Raw genomic sequence first — 23,670 nt, 5'->3', positions numbered from 1 at the left:
CATTCGCGTCACCAAATAAAATTTCATGATACGGGCAGTAAACTCCTCAAAATGCACATGGCATCCAACACGCGCAAGAGTGTCGCAAAAAGCACTGAGACTGCAGCAAAACACGCATGTATACACACCGCCAAAACATGTCAACAGCGATGGACAGTGCTTCACCACGCCATGCTGACCGAGCAAAGAGCAACAGCAGTACCACGTGATGCGAGAATAGGTGGCGAGTCCATGCAGTCACAGAAGTTTGATAACTGAAGCTAATAGCTGCCTGACTAGATTTGAATCGAACGTGAAGTGGCTTGGATCGATATAGTAATTTGATTAGGAAGTACAGGAGGTGTCCAAATCCATGCAGCAACGGTGGCGCCTGTTGTAAGAAACACCATTCTTAAAGGCCATGCTTTTGCCTGTAGCCTGCTGCGGAAGCGATGCTGAGAGCCGGAAACCGTTCATGCGCAGCGAGTTTTGACCACCAGCTATGAACGCTACGTGATGCTCATAATAACCACCATCATCATCAGTTTTACCTCAGTGTCATAGGTGGTGTCGCGCACATTTTCGTCCAGCAGTGACCCGCTGGCTTTTATTTAGTACAGTACAATTGAAATCATCACCTGCCATCACTAGCTGCCGTACAACATATCATCTCTATTTCAATGTGTTGCGGCTGTTTAGTCAGTGCAACGCCAACATGTTTTAGACGCCATGGCCCCTAGTCATCACCCGCATCCACCGAATGTGTCGAAGAAGCGTGGAAAATATTCGACCATGATAGACAAGAAGGACACCATCATTAGGCTTATCGAGCAAGGACGGACCCAAGTCGACATCGCGAAGGAGTTTAATGTCTCCAAACAGACCTTGTCCGATCACAAGAAAAACAAAGAAAAGATCTTGTCTGCAGTCAACCAGTCGCACTGCAAAACTACAAAAAATGACTGGAAAGGACAACATACGAAGCTTGAACAAACCCTGCCGCTGTGGTTGAAAGGAGTCCTAGCAAAGAACCTCTCCGTTTTGGGCAATATACTCAAGCAGAAAGCTGAGATGCTCACTTTAAAAATGGGCATTCAGGACTTCAAGTTCATCGTTGGGTGAATCCGTGGGTTTAAGAAACGGCACAGGGCCTCTTTCAAGAAAGTTTGCGGGGAGAGCGGTGCCATGGATTAATCTACTCTCACGGATTACCAGATGAGTAAGTTAAAGGCTCTGTTATAAGAGTATGCTCCTGCAGACATTTTTAATTGTGACGAAACAGGCCTATTTTTCAAAATGCTGCCAAACCTTTCACTTTCCATTACTCATGAGGCCTGCACTGGCGGGAAGCATAGTAAGGAGAGGGTAACTGTCATGGTCGGGGCAAATGCGGTTGGCACTGAGAAGCTGCCCCTTCTAGTGATAGGGAAGGCGAAAAACCCGTGTTGCTTTAAGGGTGCGAAGAACCTGCCTGTGTGGTAAAGCAGCAACACAAAGGCCTGGATTACATAAAGCTTGTTCGAAGACTATGTCCATGTCCACTGTCTGGAGCGGATGTTAGAGTGCCAAAAGAGGCAAGCGGCAATATTCGTAGACAACTGCAGGGCGCACAGTGCCGTAAACAACCTGCAAGTTATTTGTCTTGAATTCTTGCCGCCGAATACGAGTGTGCTCCAGCCGATGGCCCAGAGGGTCATTAACCATTTACTTAGCCGCACACTCATGTGCTTTGACAACTGGAAGACATACTTCGTTAACCTGTTCTTGGCACTCAGCATGCTAGCGGATGCCTGGAAGGCTGTTTAGCCTTCGACTATTGCAAACTGTTTTAGGCATGCTGTATTTTGCAACTCTGAAGAGCCCGTGACCAAAGAGGCAAACGGCACTGCTGAAGACATAGACACCAGTGAGCAGCTGATTGCCGACTGGTGCAGCACTGCGATGAACCTTCCCGCTGCTGCTACTTTTCACGAGTTTGCCGCGATCGACAAGAACATAGAGCTGTGCGGGGAGCTTACGGATGACGAGATCATGTGCCAGGTGACCACACCGCCGCAAAGCAACTTGAACTCCGACGACGACACTCTGGCCACCCGCAACCATCAAAGCAAGACATTGCCAACACTCGAATATTGTGGTCTCGTGTGTATAATGAGAACATGACGCTTGTACAGATGCAAGAAGACATCGTTACAAAAAGCAGAAATTTAAAACAATGGACTATCCGCAACTTTTTCAGTCCAGTTTAGCTGGAATAAAGTTTGGTTTTGGGACTCACGGATTTTTCGGGATGTTCTTTTATTCGGAATATTTTTCGGTCCCCTCCAGGTCCGGAAAATCGGTCGGCTATGGTAGAGAAGTCGTTACTCTCCATCACAGCCTAGCGTCTGCGACAGTTTCTCACCGTCTCCGAAATGGGTAGGCCATGCGTAATACATACTCCCTAGGAGCAGGCAGCCTTCGATCAATGCCGTGAGCAGAACCTGTAACGAACTCGTTGTAGACGAGCTCGATGCTGGAATGAGCTCGATACTGCAGCCTGGGCACAAGAACAGTCCTGTGCAGCGGAGGGCAAGCAGCAACTGCGTACCGAGGATCCTGCAGCCTACCAAGTCGTCGTTTAATGAACCACCAGGATTACAACAGTGACAAACACCGGGGCCGCACATTTCTTAACTATCTGTAAGGAGTGTTTGGGCAGTGATTTCTTCCATATCACCATGCAATGTGGTAGCTCTGTGGCTATGGCATTGCGCTGCTAGGCTCGAGGTCGCTGATTAGACACCGGCAGTGGCAGCCGCATTTCAATGGGGGCGAAATGTGAAAACGCTCGCATATACAGTGAACCGTAGTTGGCAAGAGCTCGGAAAAAGTACGTACTAAAGGGTAGTACTGCTTAACCGAAATAGCATGATATTGCCCATTTACCTGTCAAAAAGGGAGCTCAGAGAGAGTGCAATGAAGGGGGAAAAAAACATGCAGTATTTATTCACTTCACGCGACAGAAGTGTTATTTTCATTTGATGCCGCGGCGGCCTAGCAGTGACAACAGCGGCCTCAAACGTGCTGAAGCTACGAGCCAGCTTTTTAGCCTGCCCTCTCTTCTTGGCAAACGCTTGCATGGCAGATTCCTCATTGGCATTGCGTATTCTCCATGCACGCGCGCAGTAGCGCTGCAGAAGTCGCGGGGCACCTTTTCGTTGCGGGGTGCTCTTCTCGTCGCGATGATTGCATTCATGAGGCTGGCGTAACGCACAGCCTCTGCCGCTGTCGGGCCTGAATCACCTGTGCTCTCGCTTTCCACGTCGTCCTCATCACTGTCGCTAGTTGACACTTCGGCAACAACAGAGGCAATGATGATGAAAAGTCGAACCTCATAGCTGACATCTCCTCACGGTCGCAGCAGCCCTGCTGAGTAACTTCTTCGCATTCCACATGCCACACACCGTAGTCAACAGTAGACCCATGTAGCGTGCCAGCGCCAACTTCTTCGTGTCACGTTCGACAGCATGAACAATGTCTAATTTTTCTTCTATGCTGTGCACCCGGTGTCTTTTTTTTATCCGACAATTGGCAATAACGCGAGTCCTTGCTTGCACGACGCCACAACGATCTCTGGCACGGCGCTGAAATGATGTTGATGTGGCATCACGCACAAACGCACAGGGCGCCTGGAGGCCATTGTTCCGACCTCTGAGCCTTGTTGTTCTACCGGGCCGCCCAATGGAAACGACCTACCGCCGTGTTTGAGCGACGAAAAGAGGAAACACTACGTGTTAACCGATACGTACGCAATAAGCTGGTACGGTTTATGTGGATACAAAACACATTATGTTCAACGGCCACTGAGTCGGGGATTTGACTTTACTATTTTTAAAACGAAACTACTGTTTAAGCGGGTACAGTTTAACGAGGTTTTACTGTATTTAAGTTTAAGGACACACTAAAAAACCTCAGGTGGCCAAAATTATTACGAAGTCCTCCAATACGGAGTGCCTCATAATCACATTGTAGTTATAATTTTATTTTTGTGGTTATCACCTTATTTAGGTTACAAAGAAAGTTTGAAGTACAAACTATTTGCAGCCTTGCGGAGAAACAGTGGCTAACGGTTATGAGAGCGTGGGCAGGGCTTCACTGCAGACTTGAGTTGTATCTGACTATAGTTGACTTTGGCCCATAAGCAAGCGTTTTATTTGAGTTCAACTAAACACACAAACACACAAACTGCACTGGTTTGTGTTACTCCGCTAACCAATCACACAAGCAAACGAAGTCGTCATCGTGTGACTTTTTCAAAATGGCATTGTAACTGATACCTCCGGAGTGCCTCCGGATCATCTGCTGTTCTTGAAGAGACTTTTCATCGGCGGAAGCGATAAGGTGTGCAACAGACATGGACAAAGCGTATGAAGTCTGAGCATTTCACTCTTCAAAAGTTCACGATACAGTTCATTTCACTGCTGAGTCCGTTTTACTCATGAAACTTCAATGCGAACTGAAGTGAAACTTGACAGTAAGTAGTTTCAGCGAAGCAAGCGTTTTATTTGAGTTCAATAAAGAATTAGGCTTTCACCATTCCGCTATAATAGACGAGTTAAAGCGTATATAATTGCACGCTAATAATTTTATTTTTGTGGTTACCACCTTATTTAGGTTACAAAGAAAGTTTGAAGTACAAACTATTTGCAGCCTTGCGGAGAAACAGTGGCTAATGGTTATGAGAGCATGGGCGGGGCTTTACTGCAGACTTGAGATGTATCCGACTATAGTTGATTTTGGCCCATAAAATTCCAGAATTTACCTTTTTAATAAAGAAATTTCATAGAACAACAGCCTTCGCAGGTAGGAAAATGATCTCGTGACTCAGTCATACAACACTGTGCTGAGCGAGCTGACTGCTGAGCGAGTGCTCAGAATTGCTCACACATTGAAGCATGTATCCAGTTGTAGCATTAAGGATAAACGTGTCTTGGACACTGTGTTTGTGGTCCTACTTTTCTGCAGAAAAGTTTAAGGCACCCAGGAAGGTGTTACAACATTTTCCTTAGCGAACATCAAGTACCTACAAAGCTTTATGGCCTTGAAGGATGGCCTTGAAGGATGAAAGCATCTCAGGATGTTTGAATAAACTGATTTGATTTAATTTGAAATCTTGCAACACAGGGCAGATTTTCCTGTTGTTACTTCATGTTAGAAAAAAACTGTATGTTGCAACGGTAGAATCAAGAGGCTACCAAGCTTGAAGAATGAAGAAGGCATGCATCCTGCCAGTCACAGTGCATCACAAGGATTAGGGTTTTTGCAATAGCCAATTTTTCCTGTAGATTTGTTTTCTTAGTTTCTATCTTGTTTTCTGCGTGATGATATCACGCTTGCTATTCCTGTTATCATCATCATCAGCCTGGTTATGCCCACTGCCGGGCAAAGGCCTCTCCCATACTTCTCCAACTACCCTGGACATGTACTAATTGTGGCCATGTTGTCCCTGCAAACTTCTTAATCTCATCCACCCACCTAACTTTCTGCCGCCCTCTGCTATGCCTTCCTTCCCTTGGAATCCATTCCGTAACTCTTAATGACCATCGGTTATCTTCCCTCCTCATTACGTGTCCTCCCCATGCCCATTTCTTTTTCTTGATTTCAACTAAGATATCATTAACTCGCGTTTGTTCCCTCACCCAATCTGCTCTTTTCTTATCCCTTAACATTACACCTATCATTCTTCTTTCCATAGCTTGTTGCGTCGTCCTCAATTTAAGTAGAACCCTTTTCGTAAGCCTCCAGGTTTCCGCCCCGTACGTGAGTACTGGTAAGACACAGCTGTTATAAACTTTTCTCTTGAGGGATCATGGCAAGCTGCTGTTCATGATCTGAGAATGCCTGCCAAATGCACCCCAGCCCATTCTTATTCTTCTGATTATTTCAGTCTCATGATCCTGTCCGCAGTCACTACCTGTCCTAAGTAGATGTATTCCCTTACCACTTCCAGTGCCTCGCTACCTATTTTAAACTGCTGTTCCCTTCCGAGACTGTTAAACATTACTTTAGTTTTCTGCAGATTGATTTTTAGTCCCACCCTTCTGCTTCGCCTCTCCAGGTCAGTGAGCATGCATTGCAGTTGGCCCCCTGAGTTACTAAGCAAGGCAATATCATCAGCATTTACTGCTCTCTAATTCCTCCAATAGCACTGCTAGACTCGCCTCACTAGATAACGTTCTAGCGTTAAATGTTGCCAGGTTCATATTCCAATGGCGGCCTGTCCGGAGCCAGGGATTCTTAGCACCCTCTGCAGCGCCGCAGGTCTGACCGCCGCCGTGGTCAGTTGCTTCGCAGCTGCTGGGGACCGAGGGCCGGGGTTCGATTGTTGTGTTCATATAGGAGGTTGTGGCCAAGTACTGCACCAGGGTGGCCAATCCTGCTCTGGTGAAGGAGTGCGTTACCGGTTCTGGTCACCGGGATCAGGACACACTCCAGGCCTGTTTATGCAATTTTATCAACACGCAGATTTTTTTTTTTTAATCGGGTGGAAAATTGCGCGGCACCGGGATTCGAACCACGGACCTCTTGCACGCGAGGCGGGTGTTCTACCTCTACGCCACCGCTGCATCTATTCCTGTTAATGCAACTGCTAAAGATTGCTTTCTTATGGCTTGCTCCCTACGATTATTTGTGGTCTTCAGCTAATTTGCACTTGTTCCTATACATAACTGAGGCTGTGGTGCTTTATTTGTGATTGAAGTGCTGCCCCTTGTTGCTTCTCTGTGTTTCCTGCTTCAACGACTGTGCTTTGAAATCCTTTAAGCTGCACTACTGCAGTGGCTTCCTGCTGAAGATGCAGATTAAGATGCGTGCAGCAACACAAAGGGACCCTAAAACAAGAAATATGTTGAGCTGTATCAATAAACTTCTACAATACCAAGAAAGTAGCCTTACCTCAAGGTAAAGCCAGGAAAGACGCAAAAGAAGGGTGGCAAGGCCACTTTCACTTGGCCCACACCATTTAGCCATGACGTCAAGGATTATTGTGGCATATGCTTGAGCCCAGTGCAATACAAGAACAATAACAAAAAGCATGAAGGTTTGGTCTTAATCTTGCTTTCAACCTCGCACAGTAAACTCTCGTTAATTCACAACTTGTTAATACGAAATTTCGGATAATTCGAAGTAGCCTCCGCGGTCCGTTCAGCAATGTATTGAAAGCAATATGGAACACATCCCGCTAATTCACACTGAAATCCGTACTGCCACCAATGATTCGAACTCGACGCCATCATGGATGGGGAGAGTGCTAAGTGCGGGAGCATGCTGGCGTCGCCGGGCGAACCGTGCGACTTTGCTTTTTCCGTCTGAGGCCCTTTGTTTAGGCCTGACTGCAGAGGCACGCATTTGTGCCTGGCCAGGCACGGCCAACGCCTCTGTTGCAGGTTGCTTCTCTCCCGTGAGGTTCCGTACAAAGCTCAAGGGTGCTGTCACCGTGCGCCATATGCTGTATATGGGAGCGAAAGTGCGAGGCTGAGCCAGTGTACATGGCTCAATCTCATGTGCGCGAGCAAGGAAGGCGGGGCGGATGCGTGCCCTCTCCTGTCGCGCGCAAGGCACGGGGTTGAGGCGGAGAGAGAGAGGGAGGAGGGGACGTTCCCGGTGGCTGCTGCTTACGGCGTGGCCATGCGGGCGCCGTATCTTGAAAGGGATCTGCGATATGGCCAAAGTGCGCGCCCGCGTGGGCCTCATCTTCAAAGCGATCTGTTATGGCTGCAGAGTGCGCGTAGTGCCGGTAGCTTCGTATGCGGTGCACTTTCTACGTTTCATTCGCGTTGAAGCGAAAGCTGTACGAAGGTCAGTTGGCTTGCTGCTGCTGCCGCGATTCCTCACTCCAGCATTTTTCTGTGAGTTTACGCGGTCATCGAGCGAGATGTGTTCATGTTTACCTCTGCACACATGACACCATACTTGTTAATTTATTTAGTAAGTGAATGTTTACAAGTTTATACGGCCAATAAAATTACCATCCTTACTTCGTATAGCTACCTACTAATTTGCTATCGCAATCGAATTTTCACTTTTCGGGCGAAACTGCGACTCTTTTTTTCTCCGCGCCAGTCGGCACCACGAACGTGCAGATGGAGCAAGGGCCATTTCGACGTCGGGCACGTCGGACCGCGTTGGCCACGTTAGCTGCACCAATGGTTCGAAGGATAGACGCGGTTGCTCACGCCAACGTGACGTAACGTGTGTGCACGCATGCTCACGCCCCGTCAGACTATATACATGCGTTAACCAAGCGATTTTTTTTCTGTGACTTTCATTAGTTCGAATTTTGTATAATTCGAACTTTTGTAGCAACTCCGCAGAATTTGAATTAACGAGCTTTTACTGTACCTCAAAGTGAACAAAAATGAGGGTTTACAAGAAGTATAAAGTTCAATGTGGTAGAGAGCACTCACCCGCAGGGAAGAGGAACCTTGCTCGTCAGCAGAGGGCACTTGCACGCAGAGGAGGCCAGCCTCGAGGCAGCGCCTGGCCAGCACACATGCCACGGCTGCAGCTGCACTGCGATCCGTAGCGCTGACTAGTTGCCGCCGAATGCCCCACTCTGAGCTTGACACCCGCAGCACCACACGGCCGTCAATGTGCACCACAGAGCCGCTCAAACTCTGCCCACTGCTCTCAAACACCAGCCTGCAGCAAGTGAACAGGAGGGTCCCAAGTAACGTCCTAACAAAGTGACCTTAACAGGTGCTTTGAAGTAATTATGCACACCTTGGCAATCTAAATTCAGTTCAGTCCCTTTCTAGTGCATACAGGCTCAACTGCAGCATTAAACTTGTCCAAGGAAACATTGCAGGACACCAAAAGCCAGACCTTCAAGAACTTTCAAGATTCCAGGCTCTCATACAAGTACAACTACCATGAAAACCTTACTGCAGCTTCCATCTCTTGCTTCACACTAAAAATATTTCTACGAAATTCTTTACCACATTCCTTCTCTCCATGCCAGTCCACCTTCATGGTCTAGACAACCATTAGTCATACAGAAAACGTTGCAAAATATCAACAAAAATCTTGCAGTGAATCCCTAGAAAATTGTTCAACTGGAACAATCTTCCCTGTGTCGCAGTTCGTTTCTTTCTGCTTTAGCTAACATTGTAGACTAAGGGAATGATACTTTATATATAGCAATGCTACGGCATTGTGCTAGCTGATATTGCACACTAAAATATTAAATCAAATGTAACTACTCCGCTCCATAATGCCTTTGGCTCAGAAACTATTACAGAAATGAATAAAAACCAAGCATAGCATTGTTTCAATAGCAGAACGCTGCAACCTTTGAGGCCATGAAAACTAGCGGAGAACATTGCTGCAGTGTTCGGGCTCTTAGTGTCAAATATAAAAACACAATGCTTACAGATCACTTCCTGACCCATCTGCCTGCCACGACCAAGCCACAATATCAATGTATAGCAGTTCTCTCCTTCAGAAGCTTCAGATTATTCAAGGCGTCGCTCGGACCCTCCACTGTTTTGGCAGGGTTTGTAGCAGTTCTATAGAAAAAATTTCAAGGGCTGTTAACTTCCAAGGCTTTGGCAAAACATGTTCAAGGACAACAGCAACATTCTGTCTGAAAGGTTAAAGACAAAACACAGTTGTTAACAACGAGCAGTATTTTTTAAAGCAAAGCTTTCTTTGCCTAGCTTTGCTGGCTGTTTGGATTCTTGCCTAGGTGGTGCGGCGAGGTGGTGGTCACACTTGTAGAGCATGGGCAAGAGAAGAGGCACAAGTGGAAGGAGGAGGAGAACCACAGTGCGTCAAGATAAGTGGCTAGTGGTTTGCCAGATTGGCATGCACACACTTCCAAGCATCAGAGCGTGCCCCCCTGTGAAAGGGGCTGCACCAGTTGAAACCGAGGCGTTGCTCCAAAAAGGTGATTCAGGCAAAAAAAAAGGCCAAGCATTGCAGAAGTGGCACAAGGAGAAGCAAAGCAGCAGTGATCTCAAGCCGTGAAGCAGAGAAGTATAGTTGGTACGTATACATACGAAGGATGTGCAAATAAACTTATGTTTGGATGTTTAAAGTGTGCGAGTTTCAACTACGAAGACACTTTGACATTGAAAAACAAGTGTGACCTTAGGAAAATACTGCATGGGCCTTGAAATGATACGCAAGCATGCGTTTATAATGTGTGCAAAATATTAGTGCAACGTGTGTAAAAGGTTCTTCAGGCAGCACTTGTAAAGACAGTCCAGAGCACGTCAAGAAAAGGCACATGAACAGTATTGTGAAAAGTGTCTTTAAATATGGGAACTATATTAATTCCAACACTGCATTGGATCTGCAGCTCTTTTACACACAGAGAGGCTACATGAAAAGGATCTGATGAGTGGACCACTACCAATAACCATGTTGACAGTCCCCAACTAGCATTAATGAGCAGCTGAGTGAATTTGCTCAACTTGCAGATGTTAAATAAAGGATTTGATACACTTAGCCTTTGTAGAATTCAGGTGCTTTCAATGCCTTTGAAAATGCCATTTTGAAATTTGAGGGTTACAGAGAAGTGCAACAAAAGACAACTTTGTTTTCTGCAGCAGGTGTTCCTTTGTTTGCTACACTTCCTCACTGAAGGCCCTCTAAATCCTAGAAAAGATAATGGTAAGTGCCCTCAAAAAGACTTTACAATCATTTCCATAAAATCCCGATACCCTGCAATCAGTGTGGAGTATGGACACAAGCACAGCTAGACGACATGCATGCATTCCTGCCAACGACTAATGCCACCATGCCTAGCCATGTGGCTACACGAGATCAGGAAATCTTGCTCGGTGTCTTGACGTCACAATAATATGGATGACAGCAGGGCGGCACTTCGAGACAACCTTTAGCATAAAATTAAAATACTTCATCATATTTTCCTAACCTTCCACCATTTCACTTAATCAAATCAGTTAATTTTCCCCATCTGGCTTCATTATCTGTTGGCTTTGGGTGGTTGTGACTAACAATAAATCAATCCTCTCGGATCCCCCGATTCTCCACACTCGTTCCTACTTGCTACGGCTTTTATGTGTAAGATGAGTGTGGAAGAATTTCTACAGCTTCAAACATATGTGTGTCAATACATCCTTTAAGGCACAAAAGGCCGGCAATCAATAAAGGTTAAGATGCATGTTAACCAGTAAAGTACTACAGAAGCGGAGAAATGATGTTACCACTTACTCGAGACAAGCAAAGCTCCTTTCACGTGCTCATGCCTGACCACCCAAATAAAGCAATCAACTGCTCAGAGTGAGACAAGGACATAAGCAGCATGAACATGTTTCTCTCCTCCTTATTTAATAAGTTCTCAGTCATATTAAGCTGGAACTAGGCAGATTGGTGTAAAATAACAAAAATTAAGAAATGCATTACGATCACTTCTTCCCTAACCTCAAGCCAGATGAGTAGTGATAAGCTTGTGTGGTAACTGACACTACCAGGGCACGCGCGATGTACAATAAAAAGCAGAGCACATGACCTGTGCAGTCAGTGTGCCTATGCCCCTCACAGTGGCTGTGCGCTATGGCCGCGGGTCCAGTCACTACAACTGGCGATGAGGATGGGATTCAAACCCACACGGGCAACAATTACTTCGCACCAAAGGTGTCGGAAGTGGTAGCAAGTTTCAAGTTCTTCTCATGACACAAGCAGGACGGAAAGGCAGTGAGCGAGTACTTCGTGTCATTAAAGCGACTGGTCGACGACTGCAATTTTGGGTTATTCTGAGACCGCATGCTACGAGACCAAATCATCAGTTGCATTGACAATGTGCCATTGCAAATGCGGTTACTGGAAACAGGCACTTTAAACCTAGAAACCGCAACGAGTACGGTACGGGCCATCGAGGCTGCTCACAAGGATTCTCGTATGCTAAGCGCTCACCCCACGCCACAGTCGGAGTCAGTCCAAATGACAGTCGAAACTGCCATGGTGGCAACAAACATAGTGCAACCTGGGCATCGCAAATGCGGGTGTTTCCGCTACGGTGGTACCCATCAAGCACGCCAGTGCCAACACGTCAAGTCAGTTTGCTACAAATGCGGGCGGCAAGGGCATCTGGCAAGAGCGTGCAAAAGTGATAGCGAGGTAGTAAACAGACAGGAGCGGCACGCAGATTCAAGGCATGTGAACACCGCGGATGAAGTGCTTGGGGCAGCCGGAGCGAGTGAAACGCCTAGAGCATACGACCTTTGGGAACTTCAGGCGGCTGGGCCGGCGCCTATGCACATTGCGGCTATCATTAACGGCTTTCCACTAGAGATGGAACTTGATACGGGCGCCAGTGTCTCAACCATAAGTCAAACAAAGTTCACGCAACTGTTCCCGTCGGCTGCCTTGGAACGATCCGACGTACAGCTGAGGAGTTTTTGCGGAGACACACAACCAGTTGCCAGGAAGCTTGCGGCTGCTGTAAAGCTTGGGGAGGAGGAGAGACGGCTACCTCTGTTTGTGGTAAAGGGACGGTGCCCTGCATCGTTTGGTAGAAGCTCGATTAAGGAGTTCCAGTTGGGAATCAGCAAGCCGGAATCTATTTTGTCTGTGTCGTCTGCAGAAGAAGCTGTGGAACGTTTTCAAGAGTTGTTTTCAGATGGTTTAGGCACGTTCCGTGGGGTTCAGGCTCGCATCTTGGTGCCGCCAGACGCCAAACCCAGATTCTTTAAGCCCCGGCAGATGCCTTTTGCTTTGATAGACAAGTTTGAGGAATCAGTGCAGAGACTGCTCCACCAAGGCGTGGTCCAACCAGTGAAGACGGCCAGATGGGCAGCACCTATCGTTCCAGTGCTAAAACAAGATGGGCAGTTGCGCATATGCGGCGATTTCAAGCTGACTGTTAATCCCATTGCACTTGTGGAAACGTATCCCTTGCCACACATAGAGGAAACGTTAACAAAGCTCCAGGGAGGAGTACGGTTCACAAAGCTAGACTTAAAGGGCGCCTACCAGCAGATCGAGCTGGAAGAACAGTCACAGGAGTTCGTCACTGTCAATAACCCAAAGGGCTTGTTTCAATATACAAGACTGCCATTCGGGGTTGCTCCCACCCCAGCCATATTTCAATGGGAAATGGAAAACCTCCTGCGAGGACTTGATCATGTCGCACTTTACTTCGGTGACATCTTGGTAACTGGCACTAATGAAGACGAACATTGGGCAAACGTCTGCAAGGTATTAGAGCCCTTGCAAGAGGTAAGCTTGAAGCTGAAACTTGCAAAATGCAAGTTTTTGTTACCTGAGGTCCAGTACTTGGGCCACATAAGTGCTGCCGGGCTACATCCCGATCCCGCCAAGACTGAAGCAGTAGGGAATGCTCCCAAACCTCCGAGATGCGAAAGAGTTGCAAAGCTATTTGGGTTTGGTGAACTTTTATAGAAAGTTTCTCCCCAACCTCTCAGATGTACTGCAGCCATTGAACAGCTTGCTTACCACTGGAACAAAATGGCGCTGCACGGCAGTTGGGCAATGTGCATTTATCAAAAGCAAGAAGCTGGTCGCATCCACCCATGTCTTGGCCCATCACGACCCCTCCAAACCCACGGTGTTGATCACTGATGCTTCCCCTCATGGCCTGGGGGCAGTACTGAAACAGAGAGAGCCTACTGGAGAAGAGCGACCGATATCCTTTGCATCAAGAAGCCTCACGGCCGCTGAGAAGATTTACAACTGGACAAAGAGGCACTTGGTCTCGTTTTGGTGTCACAAAGTTCAGACAGTATCCCTGGGGGCAGAAATTTGAAGCAGCTACCAACCAAAAACCGTTGTTGGGCCTATTGGTGCTGGAAGGCCTATCCCGGAAACATGCTCGCTGAGGCTTTTTCACTGGGCATTGCTGCTCACAGGGTACAGCTACAGTTTAAGCTATAGGCCTGGAGGCCTGATAGCCCATGCAGATGGGCTGAGTAGACTCCCCTTGCCAACAACTGATTGCTCTCCAGGGACGTCTGCGGAGGTATTCATGATAGAAGGTGTCTATCCCAGTGTCCTTTCATCAAAGGTGGTTGCCAAAGCCACTGCAAGAGATCCCGTGTTGTCAAGAGTGCTACAGGATTTATGGTCTGGTCATGTTCAAGAATTAACATCAGAGGAAGGGCCATACATGTCCCGGTTCAATGAGTTGAGTGTGCATCAGAACTGTGTGCTCTGGGGGAACCGTGTTGTGGTACCTTTCAGCCTCTAAGGGGAAGTCCTCAAGTTACTACACGAGAGCCATCCTGGGGTCACAAAAATGAAGCGATCGCCCGAAGTCATGTGTGGTGGCCGCCGTTAGACAGTGACATCGTAACCACGGTTCAAGAGTGCTTTGCCTGCCAACAACAACAGAGATCATTGAGCCCTGTGCCTATGATGCCGTGGCCGTTCCCAGACAAGGCCTGGTCAAGGATCCATGTGGACTATGCGGGACTTTACCGGAATTCCTATTTTTTTAATGCAATTGATGCATTCTCCAAATAGATTGAAGTTTTTCCTGTTTCATCACCCTCAGCGGATAGTACAATTGCACGTATGCAGAACATCCTTGCGAATCAGGGCCTCCCAGACATAGTGGTATCGGACAACGAACCCGCATTCGCGAGTGAAGCGTAGGAGATATTCTTGAAGAAGAACGGCGGGAAGAGGATGCTAGTGCTGCCCTATCACCCTGCTTCTAATGGTGTGGCAGAGAGAGCCGTTCAAACTATGAAAGTAAAATTACAGAAAGTTGGCCCAGGGGACCTACGTGCACAAATTGCGTTACTGTTATCATATAGGTCGACACCCCACGAGGTCATCAGGTGTTGCCCATGTGAGCTGTTGATGGGACGGAGGCTCAGGACTGTATTGGATCTGCTGCGGCCAGACCTAAGGAAAACAGTCCTCCAGAAACAACTTGCTCAGAAGATAGAGTATGACCAAAGAACAAAAGTGAGTGCGCTAGCACAACAAGGAGACAGAGTATTCACCAGCAATTTTTGGCCAGGTCCGGGCTGGATTCCCCCTGTAGTCACCAGGCAACACAATTCACAGGTGGAGCTACAATTGGATGATGGGTGGCAATGGACCCAGCATCTCGACCATGTAGGGCCACTGTCGATGCCTGACCAGCACAAGAGTCAGTGCTCCAGCCTTTCTACCGCACGCTCGGAACCACATTGATCCTCAGGGACCGGAGGTACAACTGACAGTGACAAGCTTGGAGGATCAACTACTGCTATCCAGCGAGCCCCACCAACTGGAGACCAACGACACCATAACATCAACATGCACCGATTGCTCCCCGCCTCCTTCCACACTTCAGCTTTGTCGGAGCACTAGGGAATGGCGTCCGGTGCTTTGGTTTTCTCCTTGAACTGTAACTGCTTATATGCTGTTAATCTGTTGTGTTAAGGGGGGAGGAAATGTGGTAACTGACACCACCAGGGGGCGCGCGATGTACAATAAAAAGCTGAGCACATGACCTGTGCGGTCAGTGTGCCACGGCCCTCACAGCGGCTACTGTGTCTTCATTGCCGTGCGCTATGGCGGCGGCTTTGGTCACTACACCTTGTGCCGCAATCTAAGCTTATTTCCCCCGTGTTCTGGCCTTTTCTTCAGCAAGCACTAGTTATCCTGTGTGTTTACCTGTGTGCCACCCCACTGTGGTGCCTAATATAAATCCTGATCGCAGCTTTAAGTGGGCTATGAACACTGCTTCAACTATCTGAACACCTGATTTTTCATCCGCAGAAAAATCTATTTAAACTTGTTTGTATATGTTTAAGAAATATATTACTTGCTATCAAATAGTGAAATTATTTATCTCTTTAGATTTACAGAAATATTTACTCGTATACTTGCTTATCTTTCTCAGGTGACCGCTTTTCACCAGCTAACAAATGTTAAACATTATCCCTCAGTGCAGCACGTGTCTGTACGTATCGGAAGTTTGTTGAATGTTATCGATGGTTCTATCTATGGTCTGTTGTCACAGAACCTTGTGTAATGTGATCACATGTGTGGCACAAATCGTCTAGTACTTTCTGGAAGATCTGCGGGCACCAGCAATTATGCTGGAACCTTCGACGAGTCATGTATAAAAGTCGACGCCCTTGACCCACTGATCAGATTTTCAATGATCACCAACTGTGCTCGGCACTATTGTTGTGCTTTGAGTGTAATCTGTTTACCATACACAGGTTATCCCAATGAAGAGTTAGTTTCATCAATAGGCATATATGAAAATATATATATATATATATATATATATATATATAAACTGGTATCACTCTGAATCACTTATATCAAACCGTTATTGTCTCTCACTGCATGTGTTTTGACATTTGAAAGTGTATCTTTCTGCTTAAGGCAGCTTCTAAAACAAGATGTCATGTTGTGCAATTGTCCTTTTTTATCCAATTTACAAGCACAGACCTAATTACTGCATACCAACAAGCTCAGTTCCCTATGCTTCTAATTGAAAAACACCATTGCAGAGGTGAACTTCACGATTTCGGCACCTGGACAGGTGCATGTTGTACAAGTTCCTTGTGTGTCAAATTTTGCTTTCCAAATGGTAGATTGTGATGATCATACATTCTGGTCATACATCCTTCAATTTTCCTGCAGTGACTTAGGAGATGAGAGTTGGTATGTTGCAAAATCATGATAAATGGGAGCAGACATTTCAGAAAAGCAAAAGAGATGCCATCACCATGACGTCTGACCAGTCAATCAAAATGCAGCCCTGACCGTGGTAAGAGCTGTGCATGCGAGCAGCTGTACAGAGTGTTGCTACCTTAATAGGAGCAGCAGAAATGACTTTTGCAGCTCAAAACTATGCAGGAGTTACGCTGGGCACAGTCACTGCCGTGCCCTCCAACCCTCGGCCCGTTCGCTAGTGCCCAACGCTGTTTCTCAGAGCATTAAGGCTACATGCTGAGGCATAAGGTAACGCAGCCCTCCGGTCTAGTCGTGACATAGGGAAGAAGCTTTGACTAAGGAGCATGGTCATGGTGCACAGAGGGCGTTGAGTGGTGGCAAGGATGAGAGCCAGAGATGGAGAAATGGCAAGCTACAGGCATGGCCACTGCTAGAGGGAGCCCGTGGCAGTGCTCTACAGAGCACCATCACTGATGCCTCATGTAGTGTTGCTACGCAGTCAAAGAGATAGGCCTGGCGCATCGCCTGCTACAGTTTATCCCTCCGCCACTCGCACTGCTTCGATGTTCGCACTGCCATGTTGTTAATGGCAGTGAAGTTTTGCGACTGAAGTGGGTTTTGCACAACAGGACGCATTGCCCATCCAGCCAACAGATAAGCATGACGTAGCTTAGCCCCACCGAATCACGGTACAGTAAAAAACACCAGAGACAAGATGCTACTGCCGTCAGTTGCAGCCCAACTGCTTTACAGTCATCCTCAGACTAAATTGGCACTTCATCCCGTCATGTCTCTCAATACTAAAAGCTAGGTCGTGTATATGGCTGCATTCTTCTTGATGCAAAGGCAATGAAACAAGCAGCTACTGTGGGGTCTCCTCCGTGCTCTTGGGACAAAGGAACGACAACACAGTAGTGCAAACAATCACAAGGGCATTTATTGCACCTTTCATAGATCAATGCCTGCTAGCCGAGTTGCTATCCACAAAACATGCCGATGGGCGCGTGACAAATCTAGAAGTCCGACTCACCGCGACCGCATAGCGAGCGAGTATGTTCGCCCCATGCTGGATCCCAACGCCTGGTCGTTCGCGTGTACGGTCACGCCAACGGTGGCACGTTCGAAGGCGGCCACGCGAGGCGGTCTCGCAGAAGCATGGGTCGCAGCGTGCGCGGAATGTCCACGCTGTTCGCCGACCCACCGGGAAAGAGGAACCGCCTTGTCTCCCGGCGCCCAAGTAACCTCGCCTGTCGGCGGCATTAGCAGCTAATTAGCAGCGCAACACTCGCGCCATCTCTCGCACTGCGCCCCAACCACATCGACCGCCGCGGGCGTCACGCAGGCCACGCGGCGAAGCGGGATTGCAGGAGATGAGCTAAACGGGAAAACTAGATCTCAGGGGAGGCGTGAGAGTCACGCATCCCCACACTACATACATCTGCATTGCAAAGAATAAAGAACAGCTAAAGCACACCAGCAATTCTCAACATCAGTGGTCTTATGGCAAATACTGAAAGACATGCTGGCGCAATTATAGTGATCCCAAGTTTTCATATGACCTTACTTTCTGTGACCTTGTATGAAACACTGGCACGTTTTTGTGCCACTTCATTTCTTTGTAGCAAGCCACTGTGTAATGGCTAGAGTGTCAGAGGATGAATGCTACGTGACTGTTCCCGATGATGATGCGAACAAGCATTACCAAGTATTAGACACTAGTTGCTGTCATTCACCTGGCACACACAAACCTTGTGTGTCACTTCTGCAATGGTGCACAGTTCTCTAATACGCTGGATTATGGCACGATTGTTGTCAAGAGCAACACAAACCAGCGCTAATCTCAATGTGGGCTCGAACGACATGAGCTGGATGCACCGCACTACGGGGCGGTATTCTTCAGTGTTCACTCTCTGGAACTTTGGAGGTTCCTCGAGACTCGGCACTGGACTCAAAGGCATACGGCCGACAGCGCACTTGTGTGAAGATAGCGAACAAGTGCCAGAAGATAGTGCCAGAAACAATGTAGGCCTAAACGCGAACGCGTCCGCTGCCGAGTCACGCAAAATTGCGCTAAAGTGAAAATATCCATGAAAGTGACCACACAAGAATACCGACCCAGCTGTCACCCCCACAGTTGCCCGCATAGCCGGATGGCTCCTCCGATTGTCGCCCTAGTGGATTTGTCATGGTGCCATCCATAATCCTCAGAAAGTAATATTTCCCATTTATTTTCTAATCAATTCTAAACACGAACGTTCGAAATCAGCATTACTTTTTACAAAGCAATAAAGTTTAACATGATCCTTAGCAAACGAAAACTCTGTGGAAGTATAATTCACATTCGAAATTCTGTGCGCCTGCATGATAAATCAGCCTGCACACACCTGGCTTTCGCAGCACTTGCATGAATACTCAGAGCCGCTGGTGCACACGACCTATGATACCAACGTGCACGTGGCAAAGGTAGCGAAGGGGAGGAACCGTAGCAGACGATGTGCCGGGTGCTCCGCCTATCTCTTTGATTGTGCCTGCGCTGCAAGATTTCACAAGGCAGTGACGCTCCGCAGAGTGCTGCCACGGACCCCCACATTGCCACTAGCCGTGGCCACGCCTGTACACTCATGCACCTTGCCGTCAGTCTGACCTGGGAAGCCAGCCTGGGTGACGCGCCTGCAGTGTTCGTGCGCGTGTCACTTTCCTTGTGTCTGAATCATCGCTGACCAGAGCCAATGGAGGGAAGTGCTATGGCCAGGGTTCTTGAAAGCTTCTCAGCCCACGCAAATGAACCATTGTTTGACAAGGTGTGCCGGCTGCCTTTCATCAGGGGCAGTGGACACTGAGTGCCCACTCTGCGTTAAAGTGCAGAAGTGCATTTTCATGCATAGTGTTTTGCTCAATGAATGCATTTACTGTCCGAGATGTCTCGCTTTCCCTCTAGAGGAGCGCCATATGTGTGGCAAGAGCAGGCCTGCCCTTTTCGCTTGGTACTCAAACCTACGGTGGGTCTCTCCCTGCATGCCATCATATTGCATTGTATGCCCACCTTTGGAGTGATTTACCAATACCACATGGGGAAACTTAAAGAGTGAGCCCACAGCTATTAGCTCATTTGCATTAAAATTTTGCACAGAGGTGGGATTTCACAGTGCATTCAGTTTAACACCACTCCTGCGAGCAATGATTACCTGTTTCACTTACAATAAATCTGAAATATGCAGTCTCTGCTGCAATACTACTCAAAAAATGTTTTATATTGCTGCAACAAAATGGCGACACAATCTGTTGCTGCTAGTAAAAGGTGCCTATGGCAATGACAGAAGCCATCACTGCAGTTTTCGTTGCAGCAAGACATGCTTTCGGAGTGGCATTGCTGCATACAATGAACACTTCAGTTTATTGTGGATGAAACACACTAGTAATGCACGCAAATTGATATTGAACTAAACCCACCACAGAATGAAACATCCTTGCTAAATTTCAGTTCAAACAAGCCAGTGGCTCAAGTGGGGAAAATCATACACTCTTACTGAGGCCGCACTCAGTACAGACTATGAGAACACAAATGGCAACATCATTTAGTGCTGATGAAATAGTTCTGTGGAAACCCGCTAGGTGGAAAGAAGTAATTAAGCGAAAATGAGACATCCACCCAATCGTAGCAATCGCTACAAAGGAAACCCATACGGCTTCCTCGAAAGAAAAGCCTCGCTGTTGACGAAAAATTCGTCCTAGTCCGGGACTTGAACCCGGGACCACCACCTTTCAACGTCAAACTCTTGCCTTTGTTCAGAGTTGTTGACAAATTCGACTTCGCCCCGGAAAGGCGGTGGTCCCAGGTTCGAGTCCCGGACCAGGATGAATTTCTCTTCAACTGCAAGGGTCTTCTTTCGAAGAACCCGTATGGGCTTCCTTTGTAGCAATTGCTACGATTGGGCGGATGTCTCACTTTCCCTTAATCATTTAGTGCTACAATTATGTGCATTCCTAATCCAAGACATGTTTTTGTGCTTTCTACAGATTTTAGAGTATAATTTAGCAGTATGAATGCATTTTTCGGGCCTGCCCTGCTCAGTAAAAAATCTGGCTCTCGAACTTGCATGGTTTGTCTCTGAAAAAATTTCAGTAACACTGTATGCACAACTTGAGAGTAATTCAGTTTGGGCATGGTGCTTAGAGAGAAACAGCCAAACACATTTCCTGGCCTCTCATGGTAAAACTGTGCAGGCTCAATATTCCTCATCGGTGTCTTGTGCCAAAAAGAAAAGAAAAAAGGAAGAAGAAATCAGGTGCCATGACAGATGCTGTAGCAGGGGTTGCACATCAACTGCACATAAAGTGCGCACATGGAGGTTGACACAAAAGCGTTTTTGCACCAACTCCATAGAACTTGGCAAAGAATGAAGTCCTTGACCTCACATTTAGCAGCAGAATGTCATAGACAATGAGGCAGGAAAAGCAAAAATGCCAAGTGCTCGATCAAATGATGCGGACTGAACATTCAAACTTGTTGCAGAATTTGAGTGAAAACAATACAGCGATCAGCCCAGAATCTTATGAAGTTGTTAGAATAATAATGCAGGCAACTATACTAAAAACAAAATTCAAATGTTAAAAGTTGAAAAAGCAAGTAGCACACATTATGGCGTTTCCTTCTCTTCGTAACTGTGGCTTGACTAAGGTTCCATAACATGCATGCCGAGAATCTAGGTGCTAAGCTACTTCCCATTGCACTGCCATGTGTATAATGTTACCATCTTGAAGCGTGTAATCACACGCTTCAAGATGGTAACTGGGGCAGCTGGATGGCCTACAATGAATGCATGCTCAAGCAAACCAGTATTTGACACTCGAGGATCGTATCTGCAACGCCGTTGTAGAGCGATTCAAACGTGACAACGGGCTTCCATGGCGGTCGGCTCTCTCTTTGGGGCACCGACGATCGCAAGAGGTCAAAATTCCGTCCCAATGCGGCAAACGATCTTTCGCTTTCATCGCGTGCCACAACGCATCGGCTCCGTGCGGCGGCGCCGGCAGCTACGCGCTCTGAGTTTAAATCGCTGAGCATCGTTCATGAGGGCACTGCCTACACGGTGTGCGGTGTATACAACGGAATACTAGAATGCGCCGTCGGTAACAGTAGTTTAAAATCCCGTGTTTTGCTATTTCGTGGCAGTTTCATCGATCAACATGAAATTGATTATACCCAAAGAATTAACTCTCTTGATCTCATCTTGAGCAAAAACTGCTGCACAGATCTCCTGCGGAGGGTAAGCCTCTCTAATGAGCGGCAAAACATGCAAATTTGCAAAAACTTTGTGCTCGGACCAAAACGCAACGAACTTTCCACAGAATTCCGCACCAGACAAGACTAGCATCACTTTGAGCAAGAACACAAGTGGCAAACACTTTGGTTTTCAAGCGAATTTCGCTGCCATAATTCAGAGAAGTCCCGGCAGAATGAATGCCGCACTCAGCACAAGGAAGCTGGCAGATGCAGACGAAAGTTGGGCTTGTTGGTGTGCGATAGGCACAATGCGAAGCAGACAAGACGGACAGGAGACCACACAGCTGTCCACTCCTATCCGCCTTGTCTTCCTCACGCTGTACCTATAGTCTACCAACAAGCACAACCTTCCCTACGTATGGTTATTACAACAGTGAATATAACAGTGCACTGATCGACGCACTTGTGCCAGTAGCTGCAACTGGGTTTGTCGAGCTCGAAGCCCCCGTGTTTGTGTGCCAGCAACATCTGCTCCAGGTTGCGTGGGTTGCGGTTCACAAAGCTGCTTGATACTACGTCATTCTCACTGAGCGGTTGGCCAGGTACACTCCTGCTGTGAAGGGCTGCGATGCGGCAGTCGAGACTGCAAGAAGCACGCAAGCCCCGCAACAACGGACACCATGCCGTCACCATAGAATGAAGAGCCGCCATCTTAGAAGCGATGGGATTGGATCAGCGTTGCCAGGTCGGACAAGGCGGTGTAGCCCAAAGCTAGAGAAACAGTAGCCCAAATGTCATCATCATCATCATCATCATCATCAGCCTAGTTACGCCCACTGCAGGGCAAAGGCCTCTCCCATACTTCTCCAACTACCCCGGTCATGTACTAATTGTGGCCATGTTGTCCCTGCAAACGTCTTAATGTCATCTGCCCACCTAACTTTCTGCCGCCCCCTGCTACGCTTCCCTTCCCTTGGAATCCAGTCCGTAGCTCTTAGTGACCATCGGTTATCTTCCCTCCTCATTACATGTCCGGCCCATGCCCATTTCTTTTTCTTGATTTCAACTAAGACGTCGTTTACCCGCGTTTGTTGCCTCACCCAATCTGCTCTTTTCTTATCTCTTAACGTTACACCCATCATTCTTCTTTCCATAGCTCGTTGCGTCGTCCTCAATTTCAGCAGAACCCTTTTCGTAAGCCTCCAGGTTTCTGCCCCATATGTAAGTACTGGTAACACACAGCTGTTGTACACTTTCCTTTTGAGGGATAGTGGCAACCTACTGTTCATGATTTGAGAATGCCTGCCAAACGCACCCCAACCCATTCTTATTCTTCTGGTTATTTCAGTCTCATGATCCGGATCCGTGGTCACTACCTGCCCTAAGTAGATGTATTCCCATACCACTTCCAGTGTTTCGCTGCCTATCGTAAACTGCTGTTCTCTTCCGAGACTGTTAAACAGTACTTTAGTTTTCTGCAGATTAATTTTCAGACCCACCCTTCTGCTTTGCCTCTCCAGGTCAGTGAGCATGCATTGCAATTGGTCTCCTGAGGTACTAAGCAAGGCAATATCATCAGCGAATCGCAAGTTGCTAAGGTATTCTCCATCAACTTTTATCCCCAATTCTTCCCACTCCAGACCTCTGAATACCTCCTGTAAACATGCTGTGAATAGCATTGGAGATATCGTATCTCCCTGTCTGACGCCTTTCTTTATAGGGATTATGTTGCTTTCTTTGTGGAGGACTACGGTGGCTGTGGAGCCGCTATAGATATCTTCCAGTATTTTTACATATGGCTCATCTACACCCTG

General features: G+C 47.4%; 1 protein-coding gene and 1 long non-coding RNA gene across 2 annotated transcripts in view; both read right to left on the bottom strand.

The window, feature by feature from the left end:
- mRpL18 (mitochondrial ribosomal protein L18) overlaps positions 1-22,583 on the bottom strand; it is a 49,222-nt gene extending 26,639 nt beyond the window's left edge. Inside the window, exons 1-2 of the mRNA XM_050183670.3 lie at positions 22,320-22,583; positions 8,427-8,661 (exon numbers count right to left, since the gene is read on the bottom strand). Of these exons, the coding sequence (XP_050039627.2) occupies positions 8,427-8,661; positions 22,320-22,567 (483 nt within the window). The 5' untranslated portion in view covers positions 22,568-22,583. The remainder of the gene's footprint in view (positions 1-8,426; positions 8,662-22,319) is intronic.
- LOC129385736 (uncharacterized) lies at positions 6,691-8,411 on the bottom strand. The gene is made up of 2 exons (XR_008613267.2): positions 6,916-8,411; positions 6,691-6,851 (listed from the first exon to the last, which is right to left on the bottom strand). It is a non-coding gene; the product is annotated as an uncharacterized lncRNA (long non-coding RNA).
- Positions 22,584-23,670: the final 1,087 nt, after the last annotated feature.

Source organism: Dermacentor andersoni, chromosome 3 (assembly GCF_023375885.2).
Source record: "Dermacentor andersoni chromosome 3, qqDerAnde1_hic_scaffold, whole genome shotgun sequence".
Lineage (NCBI taxonomy): Eukaryota > Metazoa > Arthropoda > Arachnida > Ixodida > Ixodidae > Dermacentor > Dermacentor andersoni.
This window is presented reverse-complemented; position numbering and strand designations above follow the sequence as displayed.